We start from the raw sequence: 10,962 nt of genomic DNA, 5'->3' as shown, positions 1-10,962 counted from the left end.
CAATTGTAAACAATTCGTAGGATGTATCACTTTCTCCCTGAGGCCCATTTCTTAGTTGTGATGTGAGCTTTCCACTGCGGCTGCTTCTCCCAGTACTCATTTTTGCACCTCTGCTCACAGTGCCAGCTCAGTGCATTTAGACACTGGAGGGTACTCACTGCCATGCCCCCTCTGCCACTGCTGCCACTGTGGGTGATTTCCCACAAGCGCTGCTCCACGCTCACTTCTCCCTTTTGCCCCGATGGTACATGTCAAAAAACAGGATTGAGTAGACGCGGGGAAAATCGTGTGAAGCTGTGGGGCAAAATGTGGCCGCGCAGCAGCTTGTGCGAAATTGACACGTACCATCGGGGCAAAGAGAAGAGTGAGCGCAGAGCAGCGCTTGTGGGAAATCACCCATTGTCTGCTTCTGCCTGGAAACTAATTATCCTTTCCCTCTCCCCACCAGCACTTTTCGAAAAGTGCAGGGACAATGTGAAGGAAGTGAGGAAGCAGGAGCAATGAACTGTTCCATCTCCCAGGTGGAGGCAGGAGCAATGGGGATAGTGGGGGGATGAGGGGCAAGGTGGAAGATGTAGCAGAGTGGACAGGTAGGCAGGATGTGAGGTTGCTGCTCCCCAAAGTTCACCACCTCAGGCTTTTAAAATCAAAACTCTATAAATGGCAAGAGCAAGTGAGGACAACTCAAGCTGACACAAGTGAGGGCCAATAAATGCACAGGTCTGTGTTTTTGCAAAGAGTGCTGAAAAAAATCACCTTTTTGTCTTTTAGAGGCTCTTGAGTTGTACCTGTAATGGAAAAGTTAGTTCTTAGAATCTCAATTTAAATTTTATTAACTTTTATCTTTTAGCAATTGAGAGTGGCAAGAATAACATTTTTGGCACCTTATTGATTTCCCTACACAGGGATGTGCTGAGAGGTACAAAGGCCCACTAATATTACTCCTCCACGCTGTACAGCAGTAGGGTTCCGTTGAATGCTGCCCATCACCAAGGAAGTGCTCCCTTCCCATGCCCCCAGGGCCAAACAGCTGAGAACTGGCTAGCTTAGGTGACCTTGCTTCATCAGTAGATGCTTCAAGGTACTCACTAGGTTTTCTTGCACATTTCATTTAAAAGCTAATCTGATTATTTATTCATTTTAAAACTTTTAAAAGTAATCAAAGATGCACGTTTTCACTAGTTATTTTCAAATGACCAATCCTAACTCTGGTGGGAGTTGCTAACAGCAAGTGGCCTACCAATGCTCGGAGGTGAGTCTATGCTGGCTCTGAACTTGGCCAGTGCTACTGCCAGGCCAGCTTCATACTTGCAACCACCACCCTGCCATTAGAATCTTATTTAAGTGGCAACTGCCTCAGTTGGCTTCATGGTAGAATCAGCTCAGTCATCTCAGCCCTATAGAATAGTTCTCTCCTGTATTTGCAAAGCATTTTTCTCCATGTGTATTTTGAAGGCATTCTAGAAAGCCAACTACTTCCCCAGTACAAAGGTTTATTGTGATTATTGATACAGAGAAATATAATCACTCAGTTAAAATTCTCACCGCAGCTTTTTCTTTCTTTCTTTCTTTTTTCTTTTTGCTGTCAAGTCACAGCTGACTTATGGTGACCCCACAGGCCTTTAAAGGCATGAGATGTTCAGAGGTTTGCCACTGCTTGTGTTGGGATCATGCCCCTGGTATTCCTTGCAGGCCTCCCTTCCAAATACTAGCCAGGGTCAACCCTGCTTAGTTTCAGAAATTGGATGATATTGGACTAGCCTGGGCTGTCCAGGTAAGGGCCTCACCGCAGCTACCAATCCTATAATTTCAGTATAGGTCTTGTGCTAAATATGGCCAGATTATCAGTAGCCAGACATCAAGGTCTACAATAACTTCCAAACAGGATTTGTCCCAGCCTGCAGGCCAGTGCAGTAAATAGAATGCATGGCCTGGCTGTGCTCGGGCTTGTAGGAAATCCAAAGTAGACTGGAGTGTACCTTTTGTAAAGTGGATTGACTGTATGGGGAAATGGACATCCGTGTGTGGAAATCCTTGTTGTCTGTTTCCTACCTGATAAGAAATGAAGAGAAGACACTGAGAACACTGAGAGAAGACATTGCATGGAGAACGTAGAGTTATCTGTGATACCAGCCAAGAACATCCTTCCAATTGTAGTGGAACAAAATGTAATGCAAACCATCTAAAGACCAGGATGTTGATTCATTGGGCTTCATCCTTTCTTCCCTATGTCTTCCAGAGACTATAGACTTGCATCCTGGAGACCAGCGTTGGATTGGTGCATGGTGGTTGGGACTCCTCATTGCCTCAGGTTGCTTGGTGCTCGCATCCATTCCCTATTTCTTCTTTCCTCGATATATGATCAAAGGGAAGGTAAGTCTCAGGGACTAGTTTGGAGCTAAGACTTTTGAACTATAACTATGATAGAGCAGGTAGGCGGCCACTTGCCTGATCCAAAACAGCAGCCTAAGCCTAGTAAGGGGAAAAGATCCTTTGGCAGACCTCACTTGTTGCACAGAAGAGAGTCTGTTTCACTCTCCTTTTGCCATTTGGGATGTCCTGGATTAGGCCTGACTTTGCCCAATTTGTCTGCTTTCTAGGTTGCAGGCTGCCTGAGCCAGGACTCCCTCTAGTTCTTTTTCTTCTAAATAGTAGCTTCCTAGGTTATTGGGGCTCGACAGTTACCATAATCTTTGTGAAAGAAAAGCCTTCCTGTGTTCCTAGGAAAGTAAGACTCCATTATGCTTGAGCATGATAGCTCATACTGTAAACTAGGTTTGGATTTCCATTGGGTAGAAACTCTCTTGGATGAAAGAAGTGCCTGTAATTTAACTCTGTGTCTTGCCACAGGATGTGGGGCCTTGTGTCATTGTGGTTCTCCAAGATCAAGTCATTTTGACAATGAAGTTTTACCTTCTTGTTCTTTGGCTAAAGAATGAGCACATGGGATGAAAAAAAACATGCTATGGTTACCATTTGCAGCAGAAAATGCAGCTTATAAATGTTTCCCCCAGCCACAAAGAAATTGTGGGGAGTACTATCAGCTTCTGTGCTTATCCCATGCATTTACTGCAGTTCTGATTCTGCTACAGCAGAATGGGGAGAAAGTGCTCAGCCATCCCATAATATTATTGTGTGTGATCCGAAGTGAAAGCGGAGTTTTACTGTATGGACAGAAATGGGTGAAGCAGAAGAAAGGCTGGTTGTCATTCTCTGGATCTGCCTTTGTCCTGGAATCTACATCCCCCATAACTTGCTTGCTCTGTGTGGTTTGATGCTACTGTTTTTACCATAGTTCCCAGGGTCCCCTTTCACCTGGGCAATGTTAACAGTTCATCACTGCTTGTTGTCTGCATACAAAGCATTTTCCCTGCTCCTCACCCCACAGATAGAATCTGAAGTGGACACCTTGAAGAAGATTGAGAAAGCAAAAGCTGAAGAAGTATCCCTGTGGGAATTTATTAAAAGTAAGATTCTTATTCCAACTTTCTGATTAGGTGGTTGTGCTACAAAAATTTGCTTCTATGTAGAGAAATATGAGACAGCATTTTTTTGAATTGCTTTTGTTAAGGGTCAAACTACAGTTTACAAGGTTTTTAAAATGTATGTAATACCATTAAAAGATGCACATAATAAAAATAATATACATAACAGGTACAAGACCATGTGAAATCAAGGACCATGTTTGTCACGCTTTGCTGCAAGTTCCATTCTCTTACTTTCAACAACCAGTCACGAATTTTGGGCCTTTTTTCCTTCCAGTTCTTAGCAAATATCCATGTGGCTGTGAAAATCATATATATATATATATATATATATATATATATTTCCAGCATATTGGCAGTTTCAGGCTGTCCCATTGGCTGTGCTGTGCAGTCCATCAGCCAATGGACTGTCAACTGCTACTCAAGAGTACTTGTGTGCCATTGGCTGGGGGCTGGGTCTGCTCCTCTCCCCCACCTACTTTCAGCCTGGTCTTCCCTGACAGAATAAACTGCCAAAACAGCAGTCTCTCCTGACAAAGATGCTTCTCCTGCATGGCTCCTCTGCGGCTGACTGGCTACTGAGATGGGCCACCGGCCCTCAAACCATTCTTTTCTCCTCCTGCTGTGGGGCTAACTTTGCCCTCAGTGGCTGTTGCTAGGCAACCAAGCTTGGTACTGTTAGTAAAAAGGCAAAGGCAGGAAGCCCTTTCCAGGCCTACTTTGGTTTTTGTGGGGAACTAGGGTTGCCCAGCTCCAGGTTGGGAAATTCCAGAATATTTTGTGGTGGAGTCTATGGAAGCCAGAGTTTGGGGATGGGAGAGGCCTCAGCTGAACAGAATGCCATAGAGTCCACCCTCCAAAGCAGTTATTTTCTCCTGGGGGAACCATTGCTGCCAATCTCCAGGTGAGGCTGGAGATCACTCAGAATTAAAATTGCTCACCAGATGGCAGAGACCAGTTCCCCTGGAGAAAACGGCTGCTTTACAGGGTTAACTCTGTGTCACTCATTATACCCTGCTGAGGTCACTTCCCTCCTGCTTGGGTCCCCACTGCGGAGGAAGACTGTACTTTTCCTAAGTAGAGGCTGCGGGGGAGGGGAGATGGAAAGCTGAAGTCAGAGGGGCAGATAAAGTTATGTTGATGGTAGACTGGGAAGAAGATGGGGTTGCCACCTTCAAGTTGGGAAATTCTTGGAGATTTGAGGGGTGGAGCCCGGAGAGGGTGGGGTTTGAGGGGGATGGGACCTCAAACAGGTACAATGCCATAGACACCACCAGACATTCCTAAACCTTAATACTAGAGTCACTATGATCTTTAACAACTCACCAAACTTGCATTCCAAATCACCAAAATTTGTCACTTGTAGTTTGCCCCTTAGTACAGATTTTTGCAAAATAAACAAAATTACAGGTAACTATGCAGCTGATTTTTAAAAAATCCAAAAGCAACAGCAGTGTAATGCCTTTTATGGGTTGTTTAAAAAATTGCAAGTAAGGTGTAGCCCTAGCTCAGTGGTAGATCACTTGCCTTGCATGCATAAAGTCCCAGCTTCTATCCAAGGCAGTTAAAAGGATTAGGTTGTAGGTGATGAGTCTGACACTTGGAGACCTACTGCCAGACAGAGACAATACAGACCTTAATAGGATAATAGTCTGATGCGTTATAAGGCAGCTTCATGTGTTCATGATGAGTTCCACAGAAGAACTCCTCATCAGGCTGTATGTGCAGAAAAAATAGAAAATGCTGAAATGGGGGTGAAAAGGGTATTTCAGGCCGTGATAGCCCAGGAGGCTGCAGTTCTAAATGTAACTTTTAAGTTCATGGGCCTAGAAGGGGTGGACCTCTGCTTAGGATGTTGCTTTTACTGTCCTAGGCAGTTATTTGCTGCCACAAGTGGCCTTAAGCATTTGACATGTCTCCACAAGCAGTTAAAAATCACTGTTTGCAGTGGCAAACCAGAAGTTGTAATCTGTGCATGGCTGGACATGTGTACAGGACTGACCAGCAGTCACTTGCCTGTGCAAGATTTCCAAGCACTTTTTCTATAGCTAATATTTGCCGAATGATTGCATTAATGGATCATAATTTTCTACAACTAACCATGCCTCAAGGCCCCAGCATAACTTTGGTTTTTTTTCACAATTTCTAAGATTGGTCTGGAAGTCATTTTTGCATATGCTACGTGTGCCTGCATTTGCTCCTGGAGAGCACTCTCATTGTCTGCTACATAAATTTGGAATCCCTCCTCCTTTGGGATCCACCAAAGTCTGAGCATTAGGTATGGGCACAAACTGGCTCACAAACTAAAGTTTGTCACAAATTTTGACAGGGTCATGATTCACAAAGCAGTGTGCATGGAAGGGTATCTGTGCATATGTGCATGGATATTTCATTAATTTTCATGCTGTTTGTGGTAGTTCATGGCAGTTTTTGAACTGATACGTTTATGAATTGATACGTTTCCAAACAGGCTGTCTCCACTCAATTAAACTGTTCACAAAACTTCAAAGCAACAGGAGGATAGATTTTTCCAGCCTTGGAAATAGGAGCCCTCCAAAGCTTAACAGGCATAGCTGGCTGCCAATAACAGAGTTCCCATTCTGCTCTATAGGATCAGAATGCTATATATCAGCTCAGCTCCACAGCTTCACCTCTGTTGGCTGTTCACAGTTAGAAAGAGAGGCGAGGAATTGGTTGAAAGCAGACCACACTCATTTATTCCTGATTGTGAACTCCTCTCCCCTGCTGGGGTTTGGGTGTTAGGTGGACTCAGGACTCATGGCTATGCAAGAGAGGTTGAGTCAGCCTTGCGCAACTAGTAGGGGTGTTCATTCGGATCTACCCAAGCCAAAAATATACCCAAAAATACCATATCAGGATTCAAAAATACCAAATCAGGATTCATATTGGTATTTTTCGGTATATTTCAGCTTCCCAAATGTATCTGGGTTTTCTCAGGGAAACCGGGAGGGGGGGGGATCTAGAGAAAATCCTGGATATATTTGGGAATTACCAGTAGATCCGAAAGCAGCAGACAGGCAGGACCATCTTGCTCCCACCTCTCAGTTGGTTGTCAATCTTCTATTCCAGTCCCTTTAAAGAAGACAGCCTGAGGATCAACTATGCCACCAGGAGCAGACTATTCCCACTGGCTCGGATTGGGGCTGGCATCTTGTGCAGCCCAGTTTAAACTGAGCTGCAGGAGAGGCCAGCCTTAGAAGCTGCTGTGCTGCGTGGAAATAATCTGCTAGCTGCGGCACAGCAAATCCTGGGGCCAGCTTCTTCTGCAGCACAGTTTAAACCTCGCTGCAGGAGAAGCCAAGTGAGCCCCAGGATTGGGCTGGGGGGTGTTACTGGTATTTTTCTTCTTGGATCTATTAGACCCGGAAAAAATCAGGATTCTGAAAAATTCTGGATCCAAATATCAGAAAGCACTTTCCTGGGGGTATCCTTGGGGGGGGGGTGTAACTCAGACCTCGTAAATCCAATCCTCACCAAACGTAGAGGACAGCTAGAGGAGAGCCAGCCAGAGATCTCCTGCGAGTTTGGTGACTCTAGAATGCTGGAGGAGGGGTTACCATGTCACAAACCTCATGAGCCAAAGCAGTTTGTTTTGCCTCTAAAAGTTCATGATGGTTTGTGGTTCACAAACCAGGAACTCTATAATCCAAACCACATTTTCCCAGTTTGTGCCCATCCCTCCTGAGCATTATCCCAAAATGTTTGGGAGTCCTGGGTCTGGAATTAGAGCAAAGTTTGAGTCCAGTGGCACCTTTAAAACCAACAAGGTTTTATTCTGGGTAGAAGCTTTCGTGTGTATGTGCACTTCTTCAGATACCCTTCTTATCTGAACTGTGCATGCACACAGAAGCTTATACCCAGAATAAAACGTTTTTAAGCATAGGAAGTAGTGGTAGAGGAGAGAAGCATATTTGGAGGAGACACCCATAGCTCAGTGATGGAGTACGTATTTGGTCTTGTCTGGGTTTTAGTTCTGGAAGGCAGGATATCTTAGAGTTACCAGATACTAGAAACCCAGGTGAATAATGGTTTCCATCATGCTCTCCTTGCAAGTTTCCTGCTATAATCTCCATCACACTCTGCTATAATCAGTTCTTGAAATATTTTGGCTCTCTGTTTCAAAGAGATTTTAGATCTTACTTTTTTGCATAAGTGACCCTTCCCTCAACAGTTAGCAGAAGGCAAGGAAAAAACCTAAATCAATCTAGCGAAGGATGACTGACTTTTGAGACCAGTGTCAGGTTACTACATGTGCAAAGTCTGGCCCAAGAAGAAAAGAATTCCAGTCTTTCCTATGGGGCTTTCTAATGCAACCAGCATCATTTGTAGAATCCTGCCAAGACTCAGTAGAGAGGGCTTTTTTAAAATTGAGAGGATGCTATCATTCACTGCTTCCTCTCTCTCTAACCTTTCTGCCCCATTCTGTTCTCTTGTGTTTCAGAGTTCCCTCAAGGCTTCCTCAGGCTGATTCTCAATCCACTCTTCATATTGCTGGTTCTAGCTCAGTGCTGCTTCTCCTCAGTCATCTCTGGCCTCGCTACCTTCCTCAACAAATACCTGGAGAAACAGTTTGGGGCCAGTTCTTCCTATGCAAACTTCCTCATAGGTGAGAGAGCACACGAATGGTTCTGGACTGACAGTCTGATTTATGCACAGCACAAATCTTTTCTCTGTAAGAAGCTGTGGACAGGGCACACCTACGGCCCTGAGGATGGTGGATTCAGTTTGTCTTAGTATCAGATGGTGGCCAGTGGCTCATGTCACTCTGACTGGGCATCTCATAAGGGTGGGGATGGGGCATAGAGAGGTCAAAATGGGACAGGTAGCCCTTTGGCTTCATCGGTTCTGTGTGCCATAGGTAAAAGGATGTCCCTTAACCACGCTAGGCGTTATGCTCTGAAAAACAGTTGATAATGTTTAGAGTTTCTGACTAGGATCTGTCAGACCCAAGTTGGAATCCTCACTGTGCCATGGAAGCTTGCTGGGTGACCCTGGGTCAGTCCACACTCTCAGCCTAACCTACCTCACAGGGTTGTTGTGAGGATAAAATGCAGGAGAGGAGAACAATGTTAGCTGCTTAGGTTCCCTGTTGGGGAGAAAGGTGGGTATAAATTAAGTAAATAAAAAGAAATCTTTAAAAATATGTGGTTTGTAACTTTCCCTGCCCTTGAAGTTAAAAAAAACCCCGTATTCCATTGAAGAAGTTGTTGTGATTACATTTACAGCACTGTAATTTTGTGAGAAGCAGTGTGAGTAAGAGGCACTTCTGCCCATCCTGGCTGAGAATCAATCAAAGTTTTCCCTTTTCTTCTATAAGATTTTTAAAAAGCCACTATGAAATTTTGCCCAGCTAATGCACCAACTTTGCTGTGTCAATGGGTTAAACCCATTCCTGCTCTGATAGGGAATCAAACCCTTTGAAACAGGAGAGATCAGCTAAGTGTTCTTTGGTATAGCAGATGGGGGAAGGGGGGGAACCTAGTGCTCCTCTTCTCTTGCTAATGGCAGCAATGGCCTAGAACTACACTGCTGGCTGGAGAGCACTCTATAAACACTGCTTTCCCACTCCCCATATGCTCCCTGTCATTGTGTGGCCAAGCTGGGCCGGGAAAAGAACTATCTTTCTCCCCCCGCCTGATGCGTCTCTTTGCCTCTGGAGATTAGCTGCAGTTTCCCATTTAGGGACACATACTGAATTGCATCCATGTGGAATCATTGCACTTAGCTCTGTGACCCCAGGATTCATGCGGAGTCCTTCCCTGAAGAGATGCTCCCACTTGGGTATTCTGTGACTTGTGAGCAGCCTCCAGCACAGTGCCCAGGACCCCCAGCTGCAGACACTACTTGTGTACAAAGACATGATGAGGGATACCCTCGCTAGGCAATGGGGTGCATCGTTCCCTCTGTGCCTGGTTGCAAGGCTGGCTTCCTTCTGTTGCCCAGAGGGTTTTTTCTCTCCATCAGCTCAGAGCCTCTTTCAACTTTTGCAGGAATCATCAACCTGCCTGCTGCTGCTCTGGGAATGCTGTCTGGAGGCATCCTCATGAAGCATTTTGGCTTCTCCCTGAAAACCATCCCACGGTTCTCCATCTTTGTGCTGCTCTGCTCCGTGCTTTCCTGCCTTCCTCTCTTCTTTATGGGCTGCTCCACAAAGACAGTGGCTGGAATTTATCCCCACAGGTAATGTGGTCTATGCTCAGGAGATACGGTGGAAAACTGTAAGTTTAGGGGTGCTCTCAAATCTGGGGTGAAGATCTCCCTCCTCCCCTCCAATCTATCTACCAACATTCCACTCTGAATAATTTCTCCTTTCTTTTGACTCCTCCCCTTTCATCCCCCAGCATGCACTACCTCTGGGTCTCTCTACCCTCTCCTCTCTGTTATCTTCTCTCCTCTCTGTTATCTTCTCTGAGGGAAAAGGTAGACTGCTTCTATGTACAGTATTTGCTTTCCAGTACTACACAGGGTTGTTGGTTTTTTTTTACAAATCTAGCCATGTTGTTCTTCTCACTGCCAAGAGTCCCCTGTAGTGCAGGTTGTGGTGTCTGCATGCTGATGCCTCACTGTGAGTGTGGGAATGTCCCAAGAAAAAAGTCCCTGCCTCTGTCAGTGATGATTTCTATACTCTCAGTTGCAATCCACAGGGGTGAACCAGAATTAGGATGACAGCAGTCTGAATATGAAATGAATGCTATGCTCAGTGAAACAATTTAGCTTCCACATTCTGTTTGTGATGACAGTTCTCCCACAGAGTGGTTATTGTAGACATGCTGATATCTATTTAAAATAAGGTTCCAGGTTGCTATTAATTAAGGGAGTTTATTGCATGAAGATCACATCTTGATTTTGGCTTCTGTGATCTCCCATTCAGGGATGTAAGCACATAGGCAGTGGAGCACAGTCAGGATCTCATTCATTCACAAATTTTTTTCTTAATGCCAAAGAGGCCTGACAAACCTTCAGATACTTCCTATGATATTTCAGTGAGGCTTAGACTAGTGGTGTTTGTTCAAGGTGATTGTTTCTAGGTTCAACCCTTGATAGTTCCTATTGGATAAGAGCAAGGAAAAGAACTCCCACTTTTGTAAGTCAAGATAGACTGCACTGGCTTATACAGGTCATTGCTCTTGCAAACAGAGCACTACCTTAAGGTGTAATCTTATACTCAGGTTGCAGTTTGCACCTACAATGCTCCCAGCTTCAAGTTTTTCTTTTCTTCTTTTTCTTTCTTGCGTTTTGGGTGCTCAGTGGTTTCCAGTGAAGTGCTTGGGTAGATTACTCCAGGCATTGGATGGCTGGTTTCCCATCCAAGGTGTTTGCATACGTATGTGGGTAATAATTGAAACCAAGTTCGCTGAAAACTTCAGAGATACCTGCAGGAGGGTTGTAGGCAGGAGGCCAGGCTTCTGAATGGCAACAACCCAACAACAGCAGAGACTGGGGGAAAGGAAGTTAA

At 44.9% G+C, this 10,962-nt stretch overlaps 1 protein-coding gene across 1 annotated transcript in view; it reads left to right on the top strand.

Moving 5' to 3' along the window:
* The window catches only part of SLCO2A1 (solute carrier organic anion transporter family member 2A1), a 79,997-nt gene that overhangs the window by 52,308 nt on the left and 16,727 nt on the right, over window positions 1–10,962 (top strand). The window contains exons 6-9 of the mRNA XM_015415383.1: window positions 2,240–2,373; window positions 3,389–3,467; window positions 7,948–8,112; window positions 9,497–9,686. Coding sequence (XP_015270869.1) covers window positions 2,240–2,373; window positions 3,389–3,467; window positions 7,948–8,112; window positions 9,497–9,686 — 568 coding nt within the window. The remainder of the gene's footprint in view (window positions 1–2,239; window positions 2,374–3,388; window positions 3,468–7,947; window positions 8,113–9,496; window positions 9,687–10,962) is intronic.

This window comes from Gekko japonicus, unplaced genomic scaffold (genome assembly GCF_001447785.1).
Source record: "Gekko japonicus isolate JY-2015 unplaced genomic scaffold, Gekko_japonicus_V1.1 scaffold1046, whole genome shotgun sequence".
Classification (NCBI taxonomy): Eukaryota; Metazoa; Chordata; class Lepidosauria; order Squamata; family Gekkonidae; genus Gekko; species Gekko japonicus.
The sequence above is the reverse complement of the archived record's forward strand: the minus strand, read 5'-3'. Positions and strand labels throughout refer to the sequence as shown.